General features: G+C 42.0%; 1 protein-coding gene across 1 annotated transcript in view; it reads left to right on the forward strand.

The window, feature by feature from the left end:
- The window catches only part of FAT4 (FAT atypical cadherin 4), a gene marked incomplete at its 3' end in the record, with an annotated part of 153,996 nt that extends 142,652 nt beyond the window's left edge, over nucleotides 1-11,344 (forward strand). Inside the window, exons 15-17 of the mRNA XM_081999665.1 lie at nucleotides 242-459; nucleotides 4,966-5,227; nucleotides 9,465-11,344. Of these exons, the coding sequence (XP_081855791.1) occupies nucleotides 242-459; nucleotides 4,966-5,227; nucleotides 9,465-11,344 (2,360 nt within the window). The remainder of the gene's footprint in view (nucleotides 1-241; nucleotides 460-4,965; nucleotides 5,228-9,464) is intronic.
- Between the last annotated feature and the right edge of the window lie 238 nt (nucleotides 11,345-11,582).

An 11,582-nucleotide genomic window follows, 5' to 3' on the forward strand; every position in this document is an offset into this window, starting at 1 on the left:
CGAGTTTTAATTTACTATTGACTGATAGCAGCAGTAAATTACTAGCACACTCCCACTCTCAAACACACATTCTGGTTGAAGCCAAAGAATAGAAAGGCTGAAATTGCCATTCACTCCTGCTCTACCCCCTGACCTGCTCTGAACTTGATCTCTGCTCTGAAAGAAAATGGTCGTTATTAGGCAGATGATCACTATAGCTGTAACGAGCTGCATGCTCAGTACTTCCCTGTCCTTGTCCCAGATATTACTGCCGACACTGCCTTATCGCTAGAAGGCAAAGGACGACTTGACTACCACATGAGCCCAAACAAGAAGCGAGAATACATGATGAGACACAGCACTCGAGGCGCTGGCCTGGGACCCCCGAACGTGGACCGCTTGGAAGTGAAGTTCAGGACAAGAAGTGAGAACGGTGTTTTAGTTCATGTCCAGGAAGGCAGCAACTTCACTACCGTGAAGGTAAGATTACAGCTAATGCCGAGTTTGATTTGACTGGACTGCCTCATGTGTAGTGATCAAAATCACATTTTTCCATTACTCTTGCTGTTTCCTTTATAAAATATTAGGTCTTTAACTGAGGCTAGGCGCTGCTCCAGTATCATTCATCTTCTCAACAATTCCCTTGCTATTTACCAAGGTATCAGAAGATCTTGATGGTTTTGTATCTAACCAGTTTTGTCTAGACTCCAAGTAGTGACTGTTTCAAGGCAGCAAGAGCGGTACTCATTGCCATATATGTTATCATCACCAAGTTACACTCTACAGAAAAAATCGTTTTGTTATTGGCCTTTTATCTTCTGATTTTTCAGAACCCAGACCCTCCTTAAGCTAGCAAACAATTGCCAAAAGTTTTCATTAATTCCTACTAGCGTGGCTCATGCTTATCAAACTAGGAAGTAAGGGATGATTTGATTTCATGAAGTTACCCATAGATCAATGTCACTATCAAATTATTTTGAGATACTTAGCTGAATTAATGCTTCAAATGCCACACAGTTTTGCTTTGTTTTATTTTTTTTTTCCAAAGAGTTTATTGCTGTAGAAGTTACCTTTCTCAAGAGAAAGCAATGGTTCAGTTCCTGGCTATGACTCAGTCCATTTACTCATAACTCTAAATGAGTACAGCAGTGATGTTGGCAAGCCTCTTTATTGGGTTGGTGTAAGCTCCAAGTTTCCTTGACTGCTGCGAGGCTTTCCAAGTTTTTTCCCTGACTTTTAAAGAAACTCATAGAGAAATTCACACTTTCTAAGCTTCAGCCCCATGGATATTCTCCACCTGCCTGATCAGAGGTACAGAGCTTTCTTGACACACCGGCTGCATTTAAGAAGCAAGTCTGCATTACTTCCCTGGCGTACACTTTTACCACATCATTTGATAGGAAGTTTGTGCCTCAGTCATATTAGCAGATAAGATCTCATTATTTTGAGTTCTGGAGAGAAAAAAACAAATACTACCTTTTTCTCCCTAGTAGAATTTGCTAGGTCAGCTCTACAAGCATTATAAAAAAAAGAAAGAGAAAGCTGCCTTTCCTGGCTGAAAGCACTAGTGGTGTGTTTATGCAAACACTCTTATTATTGTTAATATTGGTGAAGTTATACAAGCGAGCAGAGGGTGTCGAGTCCCAGACCCAGCTGTGCAAGGGCAAAGAGTGGAGATTTGCCTAGTAACAGATGTAGCAGTTTGAGGAAGGAGAGGTAACATCTCTGTACTGATTATTGCTGAAAAGTTCCCAGATGATGCTAGTTAACAAAACTGTAGAAATTTAACTGTAGTAAGTACAGGGTGGCTTCTGCACTGCTGCTCATACCGGGGTTAGGTATCATGACAAGCACTTCCTGCAGTGGTGGCCTAGGATGTTAGTGAAGCCAACCCACATGTAGGTCTCCCTGGCATCTCAGTCCACTTCCAGTGCAGATGATGAGCTTTAGGGACTTCTGTTTACAACCCTCTTGTCAGTCTTCAAAACAGAAAATTGTATAACTTGATTTTTGGGTCTTTTAATATGCTTCTTATCTAAAGTGCGAGCATTCAGAGAAAACCTGCCATGTGTTTTTTAATATTAAACTGTGCTAGGGAAAAGCTACAAGTCCCGTGACTACTTCCATGCCTCCACATTTTTCCTCTTGTAGTTAACTGGTTTTTGTGTAGCTGGGATTGGGGTAAAATTAGAGAAATGGTAATAAATCAGACCCACTGAGATTGCAAGCAGCTGATTCACTAAATGATGGATATTTTAGCTGAAAATCTCACCTGAAATCGAGTTAAATTAGCAGAACTGTAGCTCTAAGATCTATGAATTGTACAGGTAGAGAATGCGGATTGCATGTTACCTATGTGAGCTAACATATGCATGTGTTAGGGTGGTAAGACACTGGAACAGGTCCCGAGAAGTTGTGGACCCCCCATCATTGGCAGCGTTCAAAGACAGGTTGAACAGGGCTTTTGAGCAACCTGATCTAGTGAAAGATGTCCCTGCCCATGGCAGGGGGGGTTGAGTAGAAATCTGCAAAGGTCCCTTCCAACCCAAACCATTCTGTGAGTCTATGCACATATCGAGTTGCAGGAATAAATCAGATATAACTCTGTTTAAATGATATCTCATCCAGTGGGCTATAAATCTGCGAAAGTTAGTGCTCAGATTTAAGACAAATAAGAAGCAAGTTGTTCAGTGAAGGAGACTCAGAATATCAGTAAAGTTGAATCATCCTTGTAGTTAGGAATATGTTTGCTTTAGTGGTTCATTCTTTTCATTATATTCTAATTGTCAGTTGCTCCGCCATTTGAATAAAACCCAGAAATGGGTGTTACTCAATTTTGTCAGCTTCAGTATTTGTTTCAAGTTTAGCAATAAGTTGTGCTTCAAGGAACCGAGAACACTTCTTCTTTTTTCCTGGTTGAAGAAGTCATGGACTGTTCTTGTCTCTGCAAATTTTATTTTCCAAATGCCACTAGTATATAATTTATGAGTCTGTTGGCATTAGTCACATGCAATTTTAAAGAAACAGAAATAGAGCTGAAGAGTCGTAAATCAGAATGGAAAATATTAGTTGCTGACAGGTAAATAATTCTACAGTTCTTCTTTAATGTGGAATTAGAAGTTATGATTCTGTGCTTAGTATTCCAATAAGCTTAAGGGATATTGGCTGATATGGTATATTCCTTTTTGCTTTACATAAAGACCAAAATACAAGCTAGTATTTTCATGGAGCATAAAAGTCAAAATAAGACGAACAAATCAATTACAGGTTACAGACATAAATATATGTGTGTATAAATATATATATGTATATAAATATCTATATTCTACCCAGTCAATCTTTTTATAAAAACCTTTGATTGTGGAAAATAGTGTTTACTATTTTATAATAGTCTGTGTGACTGCATTTCTAAATGTGGGATTTTCTTTGGACTGTGTGATAGTTTAGATGTATGCCACCTGTTTTTGCCAGTAACAAAAGCACCCTATCTCTGAGGGGCAGCTTATCAAAGAGTCCCTCAAACAATACATTTTCAAATAGTCCAAATTATTGCACTTATAAATGAAGTGCATGCACATATTAACCATTGTATTTCTTGATCCAAATGGAATATGTGCTAGATGCATTTAGTTCAGGTTGCTGCCAAGACATGAGCATGGTCTCACAACCATGTTAAAGCTGATCTGTATGAACAAAGTCCTCAGCTTGCATCACTGAAGAAGTAAATTCGGAGCATTTAACAGTCTCTGGAAACGAGAGCAGCATTCTTGTAGCTGGTGTGTCACCTCACAGTTCTTCCCAGGTGAACGTTATTTTTCCTGGAACAAAGCATGCGAGGCTTAGAGAGCTTTCAACACACCTGGGGCTTCCACCTTTCTTGGACTATGTGTGTGCATATTCTGCACGCTCGTCTTACAGATCATGGACCCACCAAGCTGCAGCAAGGAACACGGCGGGGGAAATAGTTGTCTTATGTAACATGTATGACCAAATGTGCAGAGTATGGAAGAAAACTTGCAACAACTTGCAGAGCCACCCTATACGAGCTGTACACATCTGTACACCCTTAGGAGCTCAGCTGATGTACCTGATTCCTGTGCAATATTTGAGAAGCTGGCAGGTTTGGATGTTGGGTTTTTTTTTTTTAAACTTCTATATCTTAAATGCAGAATTTGCACTGATCTCATTTTGGGATCATTTAGTACGGAGCTAATAAGAGGTTTGAAATCCTGCATCTCATGATTCAGTAGAATTGCGAGCTGTCATTGCTAGAGGAAAAGCCAAAAAAATTTTCATGGAATTTAATAGTACCTTTTTTTAAATAACAGCTCACAAGTTTAAAAGCAGTTTGTTCGAGTAAGCACAACTTGCAAATTCACACAAAATAATAACACTTTGCAAATCTTCAGAAAGGTTTCTAAAATACAACTATTTTTCTGCAAAATGCAAATTAGCGGCAAAACCAGATATGAAATGGGAATCTTGTTCAAGTGCTGCCATGTCCTTGTATCACTATACATCACTGTATCTATTCCTGCTGTGTAATAATGAAAACTAGATGCAAGCTTTTGGGGCAAGGACAACATCTGTTTACTCTGCAAAGCATTCTCCACACTTGCATTGAAGAAAGAGGAAGAATTATTCTTTTATTGGTTAAAATGTTTTGTCATGTGCATGCCCTATATCTGGCCTCTCAATAGGTTTTTCTCTTATGAGATTAGCCGGACAATGAGTGGATGGTAGCTCTAAGTTTTCTAGAGATACAATGATGCATTTAATTGCAGCCAAATTTTTAGTACTAAATAATTAAAGCATTTTTAGAACAAACAATCATTTGGGGAAAAATACATCCAGACTTCCTATACCAGCCAAAGCCACGTGTTACTTTAGCTGTACTGAATAGGCATTACATTGGTTATGTGTGTATAGGAGTGATTATGTGTGTATATCATTTTAAAATTACGCATTTTACTGTTTTCTGATCAGATAAAAGGTGGGAAAGTGCATTATGTATCCGATGCTGGAATTGCTGGGAAAGTGGAAAGAAATATCCCAGAAGTGTACGCTGCGGATGGTCAGTGGCATTCAGTACTCATTGAGAAGAACGGGTCTGCTACTATCCTGTCAGTCGACAAGACTCACAGCCGAGACATCCTCCATGCCACGCAAGACTTTGGTGGACTAAATGTTCTTACAATTTCTTTGGGAGGAATCCCATCAAGCCAACCTTTCAAGAGTGCAGTTGCAGGTAATTTTTATTATTTTTTTTAATATAGTGCACAGAAGCAGATTTGAGCAGACAAAGGGTCTCTATTTGCTTAAAGGTTGCAGAATGTACTGTAATTCTTCATTAGTAACTAATATACTTCCATACTTTGCCAGGAAAATTGGAATTTGAATGTGTAAGGATTGCAGACTTTGTTCCTTCAATACATGTTGCTGCCTTGTTGTTTCCAAAGCAGCCACTCCATCTGTAGGGCTTTTGGGATGGGGGGCGTGGGTTTGCTTGCTTGTCTGTAAATAAGCTGTGATAATTTTGTTATGTTAATGGAGAAGAAAGGATCTATTCTTCACTTGGGTCAGAATCTGGAAAATCAAGGCAAATCTTTTACTTGGGCAAAAATGCTAAACGAGAACTTTATCTCTGTAGAGATTTGGTAAGTACTTTAGGATTTAGCCTGTTTATTAATACGATGAAAATATTTTCTGAAACTCCAACTTCCTCCTGCTTTATTCTGCTGTCAAATGATGAACAGGGTTTATTTCTGAGCAACAGAAACCAAGGACAATAAAGAACCAACCAGCCTCTGACCGACATCTTGCTGTTAAGTAAATCGGTCTCCCTTAAGAGTTAAAGCAACTGTCTTAGACCCTGGCAAAAGAAGTAAATAACATATATTTGATATCATTCCCCCAGTGATAAGTAAAGATGGAACTGATTTTTAGCTACAAACTGTGAGATACTCCAGACAATGCAGGCGCAGGTTTCACAGAGTTTTTATGTTGAAAAATCTTCCTGACTTCAAGAATTGTGACCAAATAAAGGATGAGTGGAGCAATCACACTTCACATCTGTGTATTGTGAATTTGTATGAAATCATATGAATGCTATGCTTACCTTTACCATTTTTACATGTATGTTTTATGAGCAGTGTACTCATGGAAAAGTCAGAGGCTTTTAGGAAAGCTGGAACAAAGAAAATTGAGGACACTAAAATCTCACCACTGCCTGATGCTGTGGCAGTCAAATTAGGAATGTCTGGCTTCCATTATGAATACACAATCCAAAATCTCTTATTCATATGATTTTATTTTATTTTAATATTGGATTACATTGTGTACGACATACCAACGACTTACAAGGGGGAGGTATAAAACTCTGCATGAACTCCGAGAGTCAAAAATATCTGCCGTACTGTTAAAGGCAGATGAAAATATATATGGGTGACAACTCCAGGGCTGTGAAGCTGGTATATACAGCAATGTTTTCAAACCTGGGTAGACCTGACAAAATCCCAATTGTTTATTACATCACTGCTGCAAGGGACCACCACGCAAGTGGCAAGGTAATCGTCCATTTTGCTTGGGCTCCCATCGCAACAGAAATTCTCAATTTCCTCTTTATTTGGGAATGTAAGAATAGGAGAAAATTAAAATATAAGTAATGCTGGAATAAAATATTTCCATCTCTCTCAGAATGGAAATAATACAGAAATAGCATGCTTGCAAAACTTTGAAGGCTCTTTCATGTCCCTTTACACCACATGACTTGCATCTCTCAGTGAAACGTATTCGAGGTTGATACCACTCATATTTCATTTTCTGACATCAGAGGGTGTTCAAGTTTTAAAACAACACACTTTGAAGATTATAAATCTGTAATACCACCTCATACAACTTGAGTATATTTGCTATTACATGACAGAGTAAATATTCATAACATTTATCTCTGTGCTACCTGTTTTTACAGAGATTTCCACAATTATTCACAAAGTTACCATTTATAGTGGCTGTTCTTCCAGTCCAGCAATAAGTTTGCGGAAATGAACCTTTGTCTGACACTACTAACGCACGGAAAATTTGCTCCTGTTTATTCTTTCACCCAAGCGCGATGCTTCAGAACTGAGTAGTGGCACTTTCCTTCTCCTTGTTGATTATTTATATTGATAATAGCTGATAAATTTGGTCTTGAATAATATCCTCCTATAAACCTGGCACTATGCATGGCATCCCAAGGAGAACCTATCAGAAATTAAGGAAAAATAAACATGTTTTCTGCAGCAACTACGCACGTGGACACTGAAATCATAACTTACAAACACATCTCTCTGTACCATTTTGTCACAGCTCTGAGTAGAGGTCAGCATAAGGTTGCACTGTCCTAAAATCCGTGCAGAAAGGATCATGTCTTGGGAACACAGGGAATTATTAGGCTGGCAAAAGGCTGGATTTTCCTGTGTCCTCACATACAACTGCCGCACAAAGGCAGGGGATATAATCCCGTCTCCCCAGGCTCTCACAGCACTGAAACTCAGCGTCACCACTGACAGGGTAGTGCTGCGACCAGGCTGTGGGATGTTTGGGAAAAGGCGACTCAAGATTCAGAGACATAAAAGTATTGCCATGATTTTAGGAGACAGTAAGACAGGAGGTTTAGCTGAAGCATGATAGGCAACTTCATCTCAGAGTAAGAGAAACTGGAAAGCACACAGGCAAAGGGGAAGGGAAGCTAATGTTTTCTGCTAGCACAGCCAAGCCAGCCACGCACAGGTTCCTCTATGAGTGTGATAAGAAGTTTTAGAAATATAGGAAAATTTGGAAACAAAAACCACTTCAGTATATTGAATGAAACCGTTAGAAGGAATATTTGTTCAAATTCATTTTAAAGACATTAAATACTATGGTAACCATTTGAATTCTTGGCTTATTTACTGAACAATGGAGCCTTTCATTTAGCTTCAGTGAAATGGGTCTATAAATTGAAAATTGAGACAGTTTAACAATATATTTTAAGAAAATATAATGTTTCTGCAAAATCCAACCATTTGCGTATTGCTTAGTATTTCGGCAAAATAATTTTGCTTCAAGGGGAAACTACATTATCATAATAAAGATCTGAGAATATAGCCTTCAGACTTCCTTTGATGAGTCTGTAAGATAAGCGCTCTGCAATCACAAAAGTATTCACTTGCTTTGCAAACCTCAGATCTAATCTCAGTGAGCAGCAGAGTTGAGTCTATGTGTGAACAACCTGTTTTACGCAAAATGCATTTTTTTAATTTCATTTTATATTATGTTTTTTCCTTGATTTGAACTTTATTCCCAGTCTTCAAGCTTGAGGTAGATACTTCCTAATTGGACAGTAGTTCCTTCTCCGGCACAGCCTATATAATTCTTAAAAGCTAGATCAACATTGCAAATTATATTTAGGTTTCTGCTTACAATTGCCTGGTTTTTTCAGTTTTAGTGAAAGCAATGGGAGTGCAAAATGTCTTACAGGCCTTCTAGAAAACATGATATGTTAAATCCCGCGTCTTAATTGTGAGGTTTTGTACATTTTATTTACTCTAAGAATCTTTTCATTGCTTTGTAATCTTAGCGTTGAAGTTAAAAACCACAGTCTCCTCTTTCTCTCTCTTAGGGTTCTTATTTGGCAGACTTAAAAGAATCAGATATTTTTTGCAAGTTACCTTGGTATCATTTATATAAGTGCCATGGATATATCTTCAGAGAAATTACTGAATTCTTATCTTTAATCTCCATTTCTATGTACAGCTTAGATGTGAAAATAATTAGTTTTAAAAGGTGCATGTTATAGAAGTTATGTCAGAAGCTCCAGGCATGACCAGCCTTTACTTAACCTTGTTCTGCTTAAAAGTAGATTTCAGTTCCTATCTAATGTGAACCCCGCAAAATTATCAATAGTTTCTGAGCAAAATAGTCATTACAATGTAAGAGGAAATATTTAACAGAAGCAACAAAAAGTTCCTTATACCTGAGCCTAAATGATTCAGTGCAGACTGTCAGCTACTGAAACAGCTGTGAATGGGCCATCCTTATAGCGAAATAAGTGGTTACTTAAATATTACACCGTTATGGTTAATACCACAGATATTTTTGCATGAATCACAACACAAGGTAAAAATGTGGCGAAGCAACCGTAAGCTCAGTACACATAAGATTCACCAGTGAAAACGTGGAGGCTTCATTTGTGTAACTAACGGTGTGATTTACCCCGCATGCTGCTTAAAACCACATCACAAAATAAGGCTGTCGCCTCCGTTGTAGCATTGGGTTTTCCATTTTGTTGCTTCTGTGTTTGTGTTTCCCCTTTCCTTCCAGGGGGCAAGAGGGGCACCGCAGATCTTGTCATCTGCTGATCAAAAGGTTTCCTCTTTAGCGTGATGCTCAGAGCGTCTTTGGCCTCCGATGACAGTACATACTCAGTCTTCGGGTCCCGATATGACTGTTGCTTTTCCTCCTAGGCTTCGATGGCTGCATCTCCTACATCAAGTATGGCGGGGAGAGCCTTCCCTTCACTGGCAAGCACAGCCTCGCCACTCTCTCCAAAACAGACCCTTCAGTGAAGATCGGCTGCCGCGGCCCCAACGTCTGTGCCAGCAGTCCCTGCTGGGGCGAGCTGATGTGCATCAACCGGTGGTACGCCTACCAGTGCGTCCCGCCAGGCGCCTGTGCCTCCAGCCCCTGCCAAAATGGGGGCAGCTGTGAGCCTGGGGAGCATGCCGGTTTCACCTGCAGCTGCCCCGAGGCATACGCAGGACGGACGTGCGAGGCGGTGGTGGCATGCCTGGGGATCTCCTGCGCCCCAGGCCACGAGTGTAGAGCGGGGATCAATGGTGACCACATCTGCCTCCCGTCCCCACACCCCGCCGAGCTGTCCCTGCCCCTCTGGGCTGTGCCGGCTATCGTGGGCAGCTGTGCGACGGTCCTGGCGTTGCTGGTCCTCAGCCTCATCCTCTGCAACCAGTGCCGGGGAAAGAAGTCAAAGGCCCCGAAAGAAGAGAAGAAAACAAAGGAGAAGAAGAAAAAAGGGAGTGAGAACGTGGCATTTGATGACCCTGACAACATCCCGCCCTATGGCGATGATATGACCGTCAGGAAGCAGCCTGAAGGAAACCCAAAACCCGATATCATCGAAAGAGAAAACCCCTATCTCATCTATGATGAAACCGACATCCCGCATGCCACAGAGACGATCCCCAGCGCCCCGCTGGCTTCCCCCGAGCCTGAGATTGAGCACTATGACATCGACAACGCCAGCAGCATCGCCCCCTCGGATGCTGACATCATCCAGCACTACAAGCAGTTTCGGAGCCACACGCCCAAGTTCTCCATCCAGAGACATAGCCCGCTGGGATTCGCACGGCAGTCCCCCATGCCCCTGGGAGCCAGCAGCTTGACCTACCAGCCCGCCTACGGGCAGGGCTTGAGGACAACGTCTTTAAGCCACTCGGCATGCCCTACTCCCAACCCCCTTTCTCGGCACAGCCCCGCACCCTTCTCCAAATCATCAACTTTCTACAGGCACAGTCCAGCGAGGGAGCTGCACCTCGCCATAAGGGAAGGGAGCCCGCTGGAGATGCACAACGATGTCTGCCAGCCCGGCATTTTTAACTACGCCACTCGGCTGGGCCGGAGAAGTAAGAGTCCGCAGACCATGGCGAGCCACGGTTCCCGACCAGCAAGCCGCTTGAAGCAGCCCATTGGGCAGATCCCTCTGGAGACTGCTCCTCCAGTGGGGCTGTCCATCGAAGAGGTGGAGAGACTGAACACCCCTCGCCCCAGGAACCCCAGCATCTGTAGTGCAGACCATGGTCGGTCCTCTTCTGAGGAGGACTGCAGAAGGCCTCTGTCCCGGACGAGGAACCCGGCCGATGGTATTCCTGCACCTGAGTCCTCCTCCGACAGCGACTCCCACGAGTCCTTCACCTGCTCAGAAATGGAGTACGACAGGGATAAGCCCATAGCGTACACCTCCAGGATGCCCAAGTTATCCCAGGTCAATGAGTCCGATGCGGATGACGAGGACAACTATGGTGCCAGGCTGAAGCCCCGGCGGTACCCTGGCCGCCGAGGCGAGGGGGGGCCGGTGGGGGCACAGGCGACTGCCGCCAGCGCCGGGGAGAGCTCCCTGCCCGTGAAGCTGGGGCAGCAAGCGGGAAGCTTCAACTGGGACAACCTCTTGAACTGGGGCCCGGGCTTTGGGCATTATGTGGATGTTTTCAAGGATTTGGCATCACTTCCTGAAAAAACAGCAGCAGCAGCAGCAGCAGCGGGTGAAGACAGCAAAGGTGGTACAATGAAGCCTGTTTCCAAGGATGGGGAAGCAGAACAGTATGTATAGGCTTTATCTCCTGGTCTTGCCACAGCGCAAAGCCACAGGGAGCGATCAAACCATTATATGGTTGTAAAAAAGCAACGATCAGCATTTGAACCCCAGGCCAGTTTGGTTGGAGGAGACTTTAAAAATAATAACCATTATGCTGCTGAAAGAGACTTAAAACATTTTTAATTTAATTATGCTTGGATGAATTTATTTCTCCTGCATGCATTGTATTTGAAAACAAGATATTCGGCATGCA

Source organism: Phaethon aethereus (genome assembly GCF_964289735.1).
Source record: "Phaethon aethereus genome assembly, chromosome: 4".
NCBI lineage: Eukaryota > Metazoa > Chordata > Aves > Phaethontiformes > Phaethontidae > Phaethon > Phaethon aethereus.